Here is a 17938-nt window from a genome sequence, read left to right on the forward strand (position 1 = left end):
AGTTTGTGAACTCTGATAAGACAGGAAAACCATTTTAGCACATACCCAGTCATTTTGTACTGTTTTCCAGAAGACAGCAGCAGGAACCTTTCTGTTTAGGCTACTTCATGCATACTCTCCTGTGACAATTTGAAGGGCAGGAGGAAGGAAAAAGGGTGGGCCAGGGGAGTTACCAAGCTCTCTAACTCATAAGAAAAAATTCATGTTTGGCTAACGTAAAAGGGGTTAATATCATTATTCTCCCTCACTTGCATTACTCAGGAATCTTACTAGATTGCCAAAACTGCCATATAGCATGAACAACCTGAAGAGATGGATACACATGGTAGGTAGAATAGCTACAACCAGATAATGCAACCACCAGCATTAGCAGTTGTGAGAAAAGGGACCTGGACTGTCTGTCTCCCTCTTGCCTCTGTGCAGTGGATGTACACTGCTCCCCCTCTGCAGCAGCAGACTGCTCCCACCACTCCTGGCAGAGAAAGGAAGATGAGGTGGGTACTTCATTAGCTTCTAACTAGTTCATATACAGTGACATGCAGGCCACATTTATCCAGTACAATTCAAATACTTGCTAGAAGCAAGCATCTTTGTCTGTAACCTGGGACAATGTGGCTCTTGCTTAAAGCACAAATGTGGTTTGGAGTTGTTCAGATAGAAATTTCTATCTGAACCATAGGCCAGGGTGTTTTTTGTTTTGTTTATATTTTGTTGAAAGAAACATTTGTTGAAAGAAAAGTTTACTTTGGCTCAGATAGTTCTTGGCAAGCCAGGATGATTCTAACATTGTCACCTACTGAAGACTTCTTACAGCAAAATCCAAAGCAGTCTTTCTTCAGTATTTATTCTTCCTTGAAATAAGTTGATAAGCATTTGTACTCCACCCTATGGTGGGGTCACAGTTTGTTTATCCCATCTCAAACAAGCTGTTACTTCAAAAAGCTCTTAGTCTGTTAAGAGTGAATAGCACTGGAAGGGCCTGATTTGTGATTTTTCTAGTGTCTGTAATTGTAATGGGACACTTTTCAGAGTAAACTTTGCTGCAAGACAGTCTGTTGTATGTGCAAGAGAGAACAACAACCAAAGCAAATCAAAACTAATTAAAATAATAATTCAAGAGAGACACTTCATCCAAAGAGAATACTACAGAACAATAAAAGAAGTTGCTGTGCGAACATAGCATATTTTATTGAAGGCAGTGTTTCTCTGTTCAGAACTCTATGGACTTGAAGACAAATTCAGAAGAGGAAAAGAAATTGTTCCTGACCTACAGAAAATAATGGATTTTAAATATTAGAAGAAAAAAAAAAATCCCCAAAGCCACCAAAAACCCCACATGATGATGAAGATTTTGTGAGGACAGAAATGCCAGACAACTGTCAAACCAGCCAATATGAGAAATTAGCCAATAATACTAACAGACACAAATGCCTGATAAAAAGAGAATGTGCTACTGAGACATTTCTGTGCCAGCAGAAAACATAAAGGTCTACCATTACAACCAGTACTATATATATATATATTGCCAAACCCCAACAAACAAATACAACTTTTAATAAGAAAAGGCAATGACAAGATTTCAAGTAAAAGATGAAGGCCAGAGACTTACACATTTATTTTTCCTGACTTTTCAGATTAATAACAGCAATAATTAAAGATGAGAATTAGAGGTTTTTTTTTTTAAATATGCATTGGTTTTTTAAAACAATGGAATCAAAATCTCTGAAAATGATTGGAAATAATTCAGGGAAACTGAACGTGCCTGTTTAAAGTCCCAGTAATTACCAGAAGTGTGGAAGATAGACCTATCCAGAGTATTCGAAAAGCATGAAAAATCCAAACTATATTTATCATTTTGGAAAGAATATTCTGATTGCATTCCTTTCCATTAAACTATAGGCCACAAATTTTTAATTAATCTGCTTCTGCTGCACAACCTCTGTACCTTAACCAGTAATCTAAGCTAAACAGCAAGGGAGCAAACCGTGACACACCCATGCTTTGTGTTTTCATGAAAAAATAATTACAAAGAAAAAATAGCACACACACACACGCTGTACTAGCAACTGTTTAAATCTAAATTTCAGCCTAAGAAGTTCAACTGTAGTTGTACAGCTGTCCTAAGACTATATAGAAAATATGAAGTGAATGCTGAGATAAAACTATACTGCTACTCACCATTCTCAGTTCTCTGAAGCAGAGCCATGTGTGAATATGGTTAATATTGGTTGAATGATAGCATTAATTCCCTTCATCTGCTTATACACCAGCTGTTTAAACTCAAGCTGACTGCTACAGCGGTTTAAATTCAACCATGTAATATACCACAGAAGTGAACAAAAATCTCTCTCTGATTCCGTTCTGCTGAGACAGGAAAATGGGAAGCGAGTTCACCTTAATTCTGGTATCTTCCTTCATCTAGTTTTATACATTTTTTTCTGTGAATATGCAGCTTTCTAGAATGGATATCTGCAAGTTATTTGAAAGTTCTTATTTAGAAAGGGTTCGTTCATCTATCAAAGACTGCCCTCACATCACTGATCCGGTGTTTATTTTGAGTACTTGTATTGAAAGGTCCCTGGGCTGAAAAGTGACTAGCAGCCTAAAAACAACAATAAAGTCCTATTGATTAAAAAAAAACTTAGAAAAATAGGTAAGAAATTTTAATTGAATTAATGGCATCTATTTGTGCAATAAAAGACGCAAAACAAAGCATATTTAACCACACAAAATATCATCTTTTAAATAAAAAGTAAAGCAAGCTGATGTGTAACATAACCTGGCATTTATGTATGAGTTAGTAAGCAAACAAATTAAAGAGGAACATAACTTATTGATATTTTTTCCTCTAATGTTAAAAAGCAAACAATGTCCTGTTTACAAAAGATATTCTTTATGAATTTTATAGTAGCGTAACATGTTGTACCAGGTAACATTTTATCTTCCACACTCTTTCTGTTTTCTGCTGCTAAACAGGACTTTTTGACAATGCAACTCCGCCAGAGATGAAAAACAGGTATCCAAATAGCCTTCCTATTCCAGTGACAGTCATCACTAACATAAATTCAAGCAAACCTGTATGAAATTAATCTAGACTTCATCGGTTTTGATCTCCCTTGAAAGAAGGGGGTGAAAAGAAGTCAGTGTCTGAACTACAAGACTTAAGATAGCTAGATTACAGTTAACTGAGCAGAAAACACAGAGGATCCAGCTACCATGCATTGCCTTCATAGAATTTATCCATTGTGGAAACATTCTGAACTCTGCGTTTGCCCTTCCAGTAAACCAGATGAAACACAGACACATGGAGAAGACAATTATATTTAACACCAAAAGCTAAAACTCTGCCTAACAGAACTCTAAAATGCTGCAAATTATCCCAACAACTCCACATAGATAACATATGTTGCCTCTTAAAATGGCAGCAGAGGACCTCCTTGTACTACTGGCAGGACAAGAACTGTTTCCTGAACTTCAGGGAACAGAACTGATGCAGTTTATGTATCTTCTAGGAAAAATTACCTGGATTGATATGCTGTGTAAAACCAACAAAACACTGCAGCACACCATAAGAAAAAAGCAAAAGGAAGGAAGAACTGAAAAGCACCTCTGGAGAGGTTTGCATGGGATAAGAAGACAAAAAAATGGAAAAAACAATTACAGAAAATATGATTTTTGGATGAATAGCTCCATTTGTTGATTTTTCAACGATAGATTCCTACATCATTTCCAGCTCTGCACCTAGCAAATAGGTTGTTCTTCACACTTGATTTCTATTAAAATATCTCAAATGAATTCTATAAAATGCATAGGGAATTACGGGAACCAAATACAGACAAGAAACATCTTAAGTTCAACCCCCAAACTGTATATGATTTGCAAAAGACAGTTCCATAATTGGCATAGTCAGTAAAGAATATAAAGATATTAAAAACGCTAACAAAAAACTTTTAGAAAATACAAAAAATAAGCATTTCGCTGGTCATTTAAAAAAACAGTTACCTCTTTAATGTGTCAGTTAAATTGAATCATAATAGGTCTCAGCCTAAATAAACACACCAAATGCACTGTTTAGAACACACACCTGTCAACATCTACTGCCTCGCACAGATCTATCTAGCGTTAGGAAGAATTGCAATGAAAGTATTTCGTGATTTAAAAAGCAGGATTCTTTGATTCTGCAGAGTTTATATTTCTTTAAGAAAAAATGCAACATAGTTAATGGATGGCTTTGCTATCTGCCACACGTATGTGCTTTGAGATCACAAAGCATGAATTTCACATTTATCCTAACCTCCATTTAGTGTGTGGGTTGGTAGCAAAAACATTTTGTCACATCACCTGAGTGTGAGTCCAAGCTGAGTCTTTCTGACAAGACCTCTCTGCCATTTTTAGTGCCATAAAACAACCATTAAATTAGTAAATAATGATATTTCATAGTGAAGTTTCTCTCTGCAGCAACCTATTCTGCCCAGGATTTTCACATTTCCAAGTTTCTTCTTTACCCTGTATAAAGACAACCCAATTTAGCTACTCAATTCTATGCTATTATAAGTTAAATACTGAAAAACTGTATTAAACCTTTGACCTCTTTGCTAGGAATATTTTCAATAACCCAATCAGCAAAGCCTTCATAGACCTTCACATTCTCCTGCTTTGAAAACATAAGTTAAAACTACCAACACAGAGAAAAAAGTCTTTGTAATTAGTGAAAATTTTGTACCACCAGGTAAGGGGAATTATAAATCTTGCTCCCTAAATTACTGCAAGAACATATGAAACAAAAATGAAGTAGCAGAAGAAAGAAAGGATTATTATTCTCTATTATTATATTCAAGTCTCTGAAAAGATTTGTATTAGTGCTACAGTAGAATACAAAACAGTATTTCTAATCTTATGGCGTAACACTGTATCGCAATGGAAAGTACAGCAACAGTAGCAGGGTGGCACAATCCTAGGCTACAGCAAATGAAAACAGGACTGACTACAACAGCCATAGATGCAGAAACAAAAGAAGAAAATCTGCTTACCTTCAAAAGACCTCAAGCAGGCAGGGATCTCCAGCAAGATACCCTTGCCTCCACTGATAACCCTTAAATGAGGTCTGGGAAGGGGTGGATCCTGGCATCACCCCTTCCGGTCACTCAAGTAGACTGCATGCACCTGAGCTCCCCTGAGTTGGCTCTGCCTTCCCACCAGGTGCTCAATCACTGCTTCAGGCCATGACATAGCATTTCCACTACAGATGGATTTAAAGTATATTTCAATTTCCTTTCAAGATAAATATACTGAGTCCCACAATTACAAGCTGCAGGAAATGCCCTGAATGCAAGAGAGCACAACAAGTCTTTGAATCCTCAGAAGCCATCATCCTCATTACATTCCCACTCACTACTTTCCTTCATAGCTATAAACTAACCAGAGAGGAACACAGCAGCTCTGAGATATGACCACCAGTTTACTCAGATCCAGCTTAGCATACCTCCACAACTTAATTCTTTTTCATCTATTAAAATCAGCAAGAAGTTCATCACTGGGTTGTCTCTCAACGCTTTTGCCGTCTGTGCCTCATGTTTAACACTTCTATGATCTATGAAAGAAGAGAGATCCCTAGTTTGGATTCAAAAATTGTGAATTTCCCCACATTACAAGCATTTCTGGAGTTATCAGCACCCCTAAAAATGCAGAGGGGAGTCTGCTCTGTGTACTAGCATGAAGTGCTTTACCTAGGCCCTCTGAAACATATCAAACAGCTTAGGAACCTCATTCCGCAGTATAAGTTAAAAGACTATGGTTTTGAAGAAAACCTACATAGAAAATCAAATGAATACTCATTAATTCTAAAGTTTTTGTTTGCTTTCTTTTCAGATACAGAGGTGACAGTATATCATAGAATCACCAACATTGGAAAAAACCTCCAAGATCAACTGGTCCAGCCATCCACCTACCAGCAATATTTCCCCACTAAACCATGTTCCTGAGTACAACATCTAAACATTTCTTGAACACCTCCAGAGATGGTCATTCAACCACCGTTCAGACTGCAAGTATTGGAAAATTAAGCTATTTCTTTAGAAAACTAGAAAATTTGGTTAGGGAGGAGCAATGGGTAGGAAGAAAGGGTAGGGTTACAGCTTATAAAGCATGTGATAATCAGGTGTCAAGCAACTTCCTTTTAATGTCTGGACAGACTTCTGTTTTGTGAAACACAACTACTAGGTGAATTCAGTCTCACACAGCTGATTGCCGGTCTCATATTAAGAAAAACTAAATTGTCAATAAAACAATCAAAGCAACCACAAAAACACGTACCCTCACATGCAACGCCATGTTATAGTATTTCTCTTGCTTGATAAATAGGAAAGACTTAAACTGAAACACTTAGAGCTCCCAAAAACAAGAAAAAGAAGAATTTCATGTATCAGAATAGTTCTGCTGCACCACTCAATAGTAGGAGTTTATCAATCAATACCCCAGTATTTGAAGCAACTTACATATTTTCCTTCACCTGTACTTTCATAGATTTGTAGAAATGTTCTTCAGTGAGAAGAAACTGTATTCTCTCCCCTAAAATACCAGGCGCAAGTACTGTTTTTCTTATAGCTCCATTCCAGCAAGCAGGTTTCCATAGTATCAAAGACTAAAAAAAGCCAACAGGCTTCAGAGAAATTAATTTTAATATAATGCCTTCTGGAAATCTCTTAACTATACCTTAAAAACTGCATTTATATTTATGGAGTCTTGATATCTAACCTCAACACTTAAGAGCTGAAAATGGCCGAGTTCCATCACTGTTGTATTATTTTAACAAAGACCATGCAGACACCTGCAAAAGTGAGGACTATGTATAGCTATGCTTTCTGTGAAATACTGAATGGTCAAGATGGCTGGATGCCACCAGATCACTTCTAGGTGGCCAGGAACAGGATGTTTATAAGCATCTATGTCTAAACAATTTTGCTATTTTTAGAGGATCTTTTAGTAGGAAGTCGGGGAAATGGTGGCTTTCGTATTCTCTAGAAGTCAAAAAGTTCCCTGTGGATAGCTCCATACTCCATCAGTGTCCCATGAGCTTTGAATGAATCTCTCAGAATATTAATGCCAGCAAACTTCTCTTGAAAACAGTGTAGTCTAGATTAAAATGCCTTCAGAAATGGATAGGCACAGAGCTATGCTAATTGTCACTGACATTATCACCAAAATTCCTTCCAAACCTTCCACTCAGAGCAATGTAAAAATCAGTTCTCAGTATCAAATAAGTACTTGTTAGATATTTGGTAAACCAGATAAATACTGCCATTTTATCTTGCACCTTGGGATTACAAGCACAATACCTACCTCATGTAAAATCAAGGCTAAAGAAAAACACGTCTGAATTTTTATTGAGGTCTGGTTTTGTATGCCTGACAACAACAAAATGATTTCTTTCTTTCTTTCTTTTTCTTTTCTGCTTTTCAGTCTTATTTTAAAGCATTATTCGCTTAGGCATGAATAACTGAGCTCTTGTAAGAACCAAATTCTTTTTTGTCTGCCCCTTTCCATCTATGCCAACAAAGCTAACAGTTTTATTAACGTATTTTTAGAATAAAACAAGATTGGTTCATCTTTTTTACTATCACACTGAGCACATTTGGAATACCATCATTTCCTGCAGGTTAGAGGCTGAATTTAAAAAGATAAAAAGAAAAATCCCAAAGAGTTGTCATTTTTCTACTGTGCTTTTGTGCAAATCCAAAACACTTTGAAGGCAAAATTCTTTCATTCAGTTGCTATTACCCATTAAAACAAAATAAAAAAGCAAGCAAACAAACAAAACAATACAAATCCAAACCCTCTCTCACTGCGTTTAAGTGGAAAAAAAGTAACATAATTTTCCATCAAGTGAAAAATTGATCTGCTTGGGTGGAGTATGCTCAGATACAGTCAACTCTCAACCACTAACATCAGGGCTGCTGTTCTTCCATGACCCCACTGTCCAACTTCTCCAGTACATCTATAATTACACTTAAGCCAAAGAGTTTCAAAAATCAACATGCAGAAAGTATGTTTCCTTCGGACTCTGACAACTTTCATTCTAAGAAAAGCTCAGGATTTTTTTAAGATTTCAAGAAAAATACTTCTGTTTTGTAGACATCATTTAGATAAGTCCCCAAGAGGATTATGACTAAACAGAGATTATCTTTGAACCGTTGGTTGAATGAAACAGAGTATCAATTAAATATACAGATTTTATTTAATGGTGCCCATTCTAGATGTGTAGGATGTGCTGTACCTCAAGGTAGCATGTAAGGGAGAGCCCTGATACACTTCAATAACCTGTTTGTATGTACACACATACAAACAACCATTCACTGTATGTATTGTGTATGTGTGTGCACGCTAAAATGCTGCAGTACTGTTGCAGTTTTGGTAAATCCCTCTTTAAACTGCATGAGTTTGTACAGTTAAACTCAAGCCTGAATATGATCTTGTGTAGGAACAGAAGGGCTCAGGGAGCTCCACCATGTATTACCATTCCCCTGCATAACATGTGAGAAAGGAGGCTCACTGCATGCACAGGAGTAACAACCAAGCTGGCAGTAAAATGAACACACCTAATGCAAGACAGCGATGTAGGGTGGACTTTACTCTCTCTTCCACCAAAAAAATGGAAGAGTCTTTTTTCTTTTCTCCTTTGACACACAAAATTATGGAGGTTGTTACTAAACTACTGTTATCAAGCTGCTGTTCAGACTTCTGAGTATGAACACACTTTCAGAAAACAACTACAAAAAATTTCAATATGATAACCTATGTTATTATAAAGATAAAAATAAAATCTCAGTTTATTTCAGGGAGAGAAAAAAAATGGTCTCCACATAGTTTCCTCAAAAAAATATGTATATATCTGGTGGTAGAAGCTGGGGTTCACAGCAGAAAAAAAAGAAAACCTGGAGTAGTTAGAGAAGCTTACCTAGGGTTGGAAACATTTGCTCAAGGAACTTAAGTCAGTAACAGGTGGCTTTGTAAACACTTGCTAAATCCATTCAGTCATCAAATACAAATACAAGGCGTAAAATTGCTAGGCTTGCCATAATGGCTATAGTTACAACAACACAGTTAAACACATACTTTTCAGATAATTTTTGAAATTTGTGTGAAGCATTTAATGGAATAAAATAAATATCTGAGCTATTGCTAAATATGAATCTGAAGTTATTCATGTACATATGTGTTTAGATTTTGTTTTGAAATTATTCCAGTTATTTAAATTATCTTTTTGAAGGCTTATTACTACTTCTTATATAGTCATAACCTTTGTCTGCAAAGTGATGAAATAATTCTGTATATGATACATTTTGTCTGTTTTCCACTTAACATTGTTTAAAGAAAAAGTTTGTGTTTCTGAATTCTATAAGCCTTTGAGTAAGATTGAGGTAGTTATACTCCAGACCGTTTTGCATGATTCAGTACATATACTAACTAAGCTGTACTGCAAAGTGATGAGATTTCTTCTAGTATCACCTCTGGTTTTGTTTTTCAAATCAAACCTTGGCTTTTGCCTTCCTTCTTTTTTTTTTAAGTACACTGGTTTTACTAGTTTAAATTTTTATTTGAATGTAAATGAGCAGCCATCCTACACTGATAACAATAACATTTCAATTTATCTGAAAAAAATAAGTGATTTTATGGCACAAAAATGCAATGCAATGCCTCATTCAGAGAAGAAAAGCATTATTCTGGTAAAAGATTGCAGAATTACTTTCATTATTGAGTACTGATACTACAACATTGTTTGATAGGAGATATGTACTGTGATAGATGAAAAATCCCCATCTATCACATCATGCAACACCTGCAAATCATCTATACATTCATAGATACAACAACAAGTAGTTTTAATCACAGAATCACAACAGTTGGAAGGAACCTCTGGAGATCATGGAGTCCAAACCCCTGCTGAAGCAGGTTCCCTAGAGTGGGCTGCACAGGAAAGTATCCGGGTGGGTTTTGATTATCTCCAGAGAAGGAGACTCCACAACCTGTCTGGGCTGCCTGTTCCAATGCTCTGTCACTCCCAAAGTAAAAAAGATTTTTCACGTGTTCATAATAATCCACTGAGTTTTAATTTAATAAGATAGTCCATATGTTCTATACCAAATGATAATAATAATATTCTGACACACACAAAAAGCCCACTTCTACATTAATGGATCTCTTTATTTAAAGACAGTTACACACTTAAAGAAAGTATTAAAAAAAAAAAAACCCTACAAAAACTAAACAAATCAACTAAACAACAGAGCCCCTAAACCCCAGGATTCTTTAGTCAAGTTGTAAGACCGCTCTTTTTGAATGATATTTAATGTTTCCTCTATTTATGGTCAGTTTTACTTCTACACTGTATAAAGTTAACAAAAGTCAGGCACATAAATATTATTAATAAATGAGAGATTTAGAATCAGAGCTAATGTATTTCCTTCTTGCAAAGATTTAAATAAATCACATCAGCTCAGTCTGATATTTTCTGATGAAGTCTTTACAACCTGGAGCACGTATACTACAGCCATTCAGCCACGATGATGAATTTACAACAACTTCCAGTGGCTTCATTATTAGTGCATACCTTAACGATAGCTGTAGTTTTTGAAATGTCCCTCTAATGGATTCCATAATGTTTCAGGTGTCATAGCACCTGCACTGATATGGTGACTTTTATCTATTTTATTCAACAAAATTCCAACTAAAATATCAAAAAGCAGCAACTAAAGCAAAGCATACCATCTCTCTCATTTAATAAAATTGAAGTCATAGTCATACTCCATTTCTGATTGTTTACCAAAGCTAAGAAAAATCACATGAATTGTCAACTGAGTTACTTATGAAAATAAGCATATAATGACAGCTGTCGCTAGCTGTTTCAGCTCTGAAACTAGTCATGCACTTTTCAATACATTTTATTTGAACTCTATCCAGAAAAGCCACTAAACACATTACATGTTTTAACACCAAAAATATGATCAGATTTGAAGGAAGAATAAAAAGCCATATCATCATCCAAAATTGCAGTGAAAAATCAGTAAATATTGTATCTCCACAGGCAAGTTTGAAATGTTAGCTTCTGAAGTCTCACATTAAAATTAATGGTACAAGTTGGACAAATCAGCGTCCTGTAGCTTTTCAGAAAAACCACAAACTTGATAAAAACTCCCACAGATGAAAGAGTGCCAGTCCCCTTCCAGATAATATCTACTCTGTGTACCTGCTGAAGCAAGATAATATCTTTTCTTCCTTTTCTACATAGAGCTTTTATCTGTTTTGCTCAACGTGTATCACCTTCCACATCAAATTACTTTAGTTTGCTTAGCAGCTGTGGTTGTTTTACTCCCTTATGAGCCCCAGAGACCATAATTAAGCATGCAGGAAAGATGCCTTCTCTTCACCTACCCTCACAATCTTTCCTGCTTCCAAAGAAGGGATCTATCTTCCTGTCAAGACTGTTGTTCAATAGAGTCAGAGAAAAGGCTCCTCTTACCTCTATGACCCCAAGTCACTGAACCTGCTTAAGCAAGTGTGAAACATCTGCTCTCCCTTGCATTCTGCCCTCTGTCAAACTGGACTCTCACTTTCCCAATGCTTGACGATTGCCACAAATGTTATAAATGAGACTAATTAGGATCCTAGTTGCCCACTGACTCCTTTATTATTCATGTGACATTTGTGATAAATGCATTATATTACTTACAAATGGTTGAGGTGGCACTTACACACACCAGCATAAACTTTAGAGTCATGGAAGAAAGCATTTGGCAGCAAGGCAGACTAAATCCACCAGTTATGGTAACCATGCACTGCAATGTGGAGTACATTAAGATCTTAGCAGTTCAGTCCAAGAAAGTAACCAACATCCCTGCAGCTTCTCCAACATAAAAGTCTCCAAAACCATCAATTCTCTGAATTCTTAAGATTATAATATCCTCTTAATTAAATAGTAAAATTCAGAACAGAATAACCTGATGTACATAAATTACACAGAAATGGATTTGATTTGTATGTAACAATGTTTTTTTTTTTTCAAAATTAATTACAAACATGCTGGCCTTTGCAAAGTATGGATTAATGCCCTGATTCAGCAATACACGTACATGCTTAACTGTTCTTCCAAGCTAAAGCTAGGAGATTGTCTGGACAATTAATTCTAGTTCTCTCATTAGCAGCAAAATCAGTAAACCTTCGAGCAGAATTAGGTATCTCAGATTTCTTCGATTCTCTCATTAATCTTTAAAAAAAATTCATATGCACAGTTATCCCGTAATCCTCTCCATTAAGTAACATGTTATTCACCATTAAATCTATTTGTGAAATCAGCCAGTGCAGACTGCTCATACTTCCTACAGATTAAAAGCCTATCAAGAAATCAAAACCAAAGCTTTTTTTTTTCCCCCCCCAAAGCCATAGTAAAAAAATCTTAGTTTTGAAAGCCTTCTTGCTCAGAGTATGTATCAGTACAATTTGTAAGGTATTGTCTAACAGTTTGTTATATACACAAGTCAACAAACAGTAAGGAAAAAGGCGCTGGTCAAAATGCACATCTATTTCCTTTAAAAATCTGCAAAGCCTGTTCTTTCATTGTTACAGTATGAAGCAGTACACCTATTTAAATTCAATCACCATGGAAGTTCGATGCAGGCAACAAATGAAAGCTATACATTCTATTCTCCCCTGAATAGAAAAGCCAGCTCTGCAGAAATAAATGCTACAGTATCAGTAAATATTTAACAAAGCAGACATTTCTTTTCCTGAAGGGGAAAAAAAAAAAAAAAAACCCTAAAAAATTAAACAAAACAACAGATCTTACAAATGAGATTCTGTTGATCTACCATAAAAAACCTATTTTCAAAGAACCACAGCATCACTTCATTGTTTATGAAGGAGTTGTATGGAAAGAGGAAGAAAATCCCAAATCATGATCTTGTTGCGAACTGTCCAGTAACATTAGAAAGGAGTACCAACTACTGCAACAAAACCTAACATCCCAACCAAATATCCTCCAAAATATAAGACAAAGACATATTTTTATATGAATGAAGGCATTGTTTAAATATGCCACTTAAAAGAGTACTTTATATTGCAATCTACTTCTTTTGTGTGTGTGTGTATGACTGTATTTACAAGACACAGTTGTAAATATCTAATTTCAAGCCAAAGTCATTTGCTTTATCTTCACAGTTTCCCAATAGCAAACCAATATTTCTGATGGCAGAAATAGTATCATAAGAAGTCATCAATTTTCGTGACTCTCTAAAAATATTGAGATTAGAGGATTTATAGTTTGCAATAAGCATAGAAATTAAATTGAATTTGAATTCAGTAATGCAAAGTAGTATCAAAATCCTCAGGTTTCTCTGCTACTGTATTCTCAAATGACAAAGAGAACAAATAGAAACTTCCCAAGTAACCTGAATATCATTCTTTTTACTGCTTTTCTAAATGCTACATGAGTTTTAAAAATAGATAGCGTGAAATAGTTACTGGTGTTAGTCCATGGAACTTGCTGTTTCAGAAGCAATCATACACTTTTTCCAAAGGAAATTCTATAAAAGGAAAAGCCACTCTTTCCCCAGCAGAGCACTAATAATTAGATGTCAGGATCTCCTACCTCGATCAAAAAGTCCCCGGTTCTCAGGCCAGCTTGCCATGCTACTCCCCCTTCATCCACAGATTCCAAGTACTGCAAAGCAGGAAAGGCTGGAGTTGGGGTGAATTCTTCAATTGGTGTGTCAGCTTTAGAAATAAATGCCACATTAAAAAAGAAAGTTAGGAAATGCTTGCAAATATCACTTAACTAAAGGCCTATTACCAGCCATTCAAATTTATGGTTAAAAAATGATGAGTGCTAAAAGTAAGGGACTTTGCCTCAAAGAATACCAAAATGCTGGGAACAGAGAGCAATCTCTGCAACAGCAATCCACAGGTCTTCAATTTAGAGAGAAAAATACATGCTTCTTTACTGACACAGGCTAAATCAAGCTGTACAGGGCAATAGCTGGATTCTGAGTATTCCAGGATATTCAGTATGACTTCATGTAAACCTTTTGTATGCCAAGCAAAATGCTTCAAACTCTTGAAACACCCAACTACAAAGGAATTATGTACTGCAGACAGAAGAGAGCATTTGGCCAGCCCAGGCAGGGAGGAGGGTGGATAGCAGGAGCAAAAAGATAGAAGTCAGTTTTTCCTCTAGAAAAATTCTTTGTATATGCATATGTATGACAGAAGAAAGCACTTCTTATGGAAAAGGGGAACATCAGCCCTTAAACCAGCCTTTCCTCTCTCTGTCACATACACAGACCAGCAGAAAAGTCCTTGGGTCTTTCACCTGAGGCGCCCTCACTGTAACAGAGAAAATTAGGGGAAAATAGTTGGGCTAGCACAGTGGGAGTAACCTCTGCTTGATGCACAGTCAACTTGTGGCAATGGGTTAACTAAAAGGTAGCACTACTGGCTTTCCCAGTAGAACTACAAAAATATTTATTTAATAAGAAAAGCATTTACAGCACTGAAAATTTACAGTGTCACTTGCTTGAAGGTAAAGGAAGAAGGGGAGCAAAAATGATGTCCCAGGAATAAAGATAAGGAATATTTTTCATGCTCAAGCAAGGCAAGGGAGAACCCATGGAAAAATGGGGGGGAGCAAGAGATGGGACATACCATCATATTTTTTTTTTTAAATACAAAAGGAACAAACCAGACTGAAAGTTAAAAAGGAAAGCATTAAATAGAATGCTTTTTTTAACTGTTGAGAATGCCATTATTTTAGATTTTAGTCTAGAGAAAAGTAACATGCAGTTTAATATACGAACAGCTTTTAAAATGAGCACACTACAGGCCATGCAACATACGTGCAGCTTCTGAAGATATAAAAAAAGATCATATTTTCATACTAAAACTGCACCAATGTCACCTTGCAGAAGATCCACACCTATTTTAAACAAAACATCACTCTCTTGTCTATTTCTATTCACAGACCTATTTAAACAGACTGTCATTTGAAATAAAGAAGCAGATTTTATAAGGAAAACAGGTTTTCCTTAGTTAGGTAAACTGCATAACAAAACAGATAAATGACAAAATATTACATATACCATCACAGTAAAAATACAGACAAAACTTTCTCCCCACAAAACGACTATACAGTGCTTCTCCTATGTAAAAACGCAAACTGCTTCAGACAGAAACCACTAAAATCTGTCTGAGTAGTACAGCATGCAGAGAATCCTGTTGTCTAGCAACCAAGTGCACCAAGAATAATTCCTGCTTATATTCAGAGATGTATAAATTTCTTCATGCCAGTGCACATCACACACACACACACACAGAAGCACATACCTTTTGCCCCTCTGAGCACAAATCCAAATCCTTCATTGTCTTTTTTCTGCAGGACCACTGCCTTTTCTTCTATAATGCAGTCACTGTAGAGAGAATTCCGAGGATAGCGACCATTATTACATCCCTTCATCACCACTGTAGTAGCTGCTCCTCCAGTGTGCAGGTTCATCATCATCACAGCCCGTTAATCAAATAATATTGCAGTAACCAAGCATGGGAAAATATATACAAATAGCAGCGGAGGGAAGACAAAGACTAAGCCTGATGATAAAAGAGAACATGACAATGCAACTTAAAGAGAAGAAAAAAGGCAGAGAGGAAAAAGAAAGAAGAAAACATGCATGGTGGTTTGTGTTCTATATGAATGACTGAATGAGCATGTGATCATGTAATCTGTGGGCTAGCTAGGACTCTAAAAGGAAAAAAAGTAAGTGAACTGAACGACAGTATCATTAATAAACTCCTCAATCGTGGATGTACCAGATGCATCTTCTAGTGAAGCCAAAATGAAACCAACCAGAAGAAAAATGAGGCAGCATTTTAAATTTAAAGATAAAATATTATGATTTTATATTAGCTAACTAAAAGGCACAAATATATTCTGAAAGCTATGCCTTGCATCAAAAGCCCTTTTTCAATCCTATTGAATGTTGCATGCTGCAAGAATCCCACATGATCATCTGACAGCCTACAATGCTAACAACGTGCAGCTGCCTTGGCGTCATCAAGCACAAATTTCCACAGCATCAAGAATCTGCATAATTGAAATAGTAACAAGGCATGCACAATCAGGAAAACACGTTTCTAAGGAATAATTCCTGTCTCCTGATCAACAATTAATATTATAAAACAAGACGATGGTTTAAAGGACTATTTATGTAAGCAGCATGCCCTTAAAGAGAAAGTAGCCTTAGGAATCTTTCTGTCACTGGGTAAGAAAAAAGTAGACAGAGGAGAAAGAAAATGCAGAAATCCACATTTAAATGGGATCTCATATGCAGAGAACAATCTGTAAAAGCTTTAAACTGTTTACTGTTTTTCATTAAACATTTGGCTACTAAAAATAAGCTCAAGGTAAAAAAAAAAAAAAATCTAAAATGCTTTTTTAGGTATAAAGCCATTAGGCAGTACAGTGCCAGGGGTTAAATATTCATGACTGGTAATGAATTGTAAGCACTGCAAAAAATTGGTAAACTGGCTTTAAAACACTTACATAAGTATTTAATACAGGAAGAAGCATTAAGCAAGTTTCTTTTTCTTTTCCTTGATTTGTACTAACCAACTAAAGTTTCCACTGGTCTTGTGCAGAGTTTAGTCACTACAGTATCCAGTGCACAATAAGAGACAGAGACTCCTTCAGTGCCATTAATAATTCAGAAGGGGAGGAGGAAACTAATGAAAGAAAAAATGGTGTGACCTTTTTATTTAAAGCTCTGAGCAAAGGCAAGGAATGATGAGATCAGGACACCAGTGGCCAGCCTCCAAACTCCAAATCTCTCACGCATCACAGACCACTCTTTTGGTGACTTTCCAAATCCAACTGAGTGATACAACTTCATGTTATTGCTGAAGTGGTGATGTAATTATAGCTTCCAAACGAGGCAATATTTAAATGTTATTGAATAGAATAACACTTGAGTTTAAGTTACCACAATGGAGACTTCAGCCTTCTGAGCATCAGATGACTTCCATAAATACCAACAGCTTTTGAATACTGTCTCTAACCTTACTACTTATTACATACACGTAACTCTGAAAGTAATGCCTCCTATTTATTTCCAGCAAATACATAGCAAATTCTGAGCTACAAAACACCATTTTTCCACAGTCACCATCATTAGCTATCCATTTTCACCAGTGATGAACAAGAGTCTGCATAATGCACTTGTAAAAATGTGCATCAGCAGAAGGAACTCAGTGTTTCACAGCTGCTATGACAGCACTGTTGCTAGGAAAATGTTGCTCATGTAGTCCACATTTCATTGGCCCAAACAGATGGAAGTCAGAAGGCACCAAATCTGGACTACATTGTGGATGTTGTAGGACAGTCCAGCCAAGAATGGAAACGTTTCCCATGGTCCTTAAACTGGTATGGGGCCTAGCGCTATTGTGTTGTAAAAGCAAGGTTGTCTTTTTCTCTGGCTCGATTCCGAAAGTTTGAGCATTCAGCTTAGTCAGCATCATGATGTAGTGGTCAGAGTTGATTTGTCCAGGTAGTTGGAAATCCAAAAAGAACACTCTTTTCCTATCCCAAAAGACAGTGCGCATCGCTATACAGAGTTTCCTTGTAATCCGTGGATTCACATGGATGAGCTGATCAAGACATTCTTCATTTCATGGTGTGACAGCTGTGCATGGCCATCCAGAATGTGGCTGGTCTTTCACGTCACTGTCACCACTGCTGAAATGCACCACCCACTGCCTCACTGTGCTGACATCCACTGTTTGATCTCCGTAAATGTTCAAAAAACATTAATGAATGTCATTGGGTGCCATTTTTTTCTGCAAAGAGGAATTCAAAGACGTACCTTTGCTTCATCAGCACTTCCATGTCAGACGCCATTTTGTC

At 36.4% G+C, this 17938-nt stretch overlaps 1 protein-coding gene across 18 annotated transcripts in view; it reads right to left on the reverse strand.

Annotated features, from left to right (window-relative positions):
* The window catches only part of SHANK2 (SH3 and multiple ankyrin repeat domains 2), a 343211-nt gene that overhangs the window by 112805 nt on the left and 212468 nt on the right, over positions 1 to 17938 (reverse strand). For all 18 annotated transcript variants that reach the window (XM_040701785.2, XM_040701784.2, XM_015286884.4 and 15 more), the window contains 2 exons: positions 15370 to 15452; positions 13640 to 13764 (listed from right to left, as the gene is read on the reverse strand). In XM_040701785.2, the coding sequence (XP_040557719.1) occupies positions 13640 to 13764; positions 15370 to 15452 (208 nt within the window). The remainder of the gene's footprint in view (positions 1 to 13639; positions 13765 to 15369; positions 15453 to 17938) is intronic.

Source organism: Gallus gallus, chromosome 5, assembly GCF_016699485.2.
Source record: "Gallus gallus isolate bGalGal1 chromosome 5, bGalGal1.mat.broiler.GRCg7b, whole genome shotgun sequence".
NCBI lineage: Eukaryota > Metazoa > Chordata > Aves > Galliformes > Phasianidae > Gallus > Gallus gallus.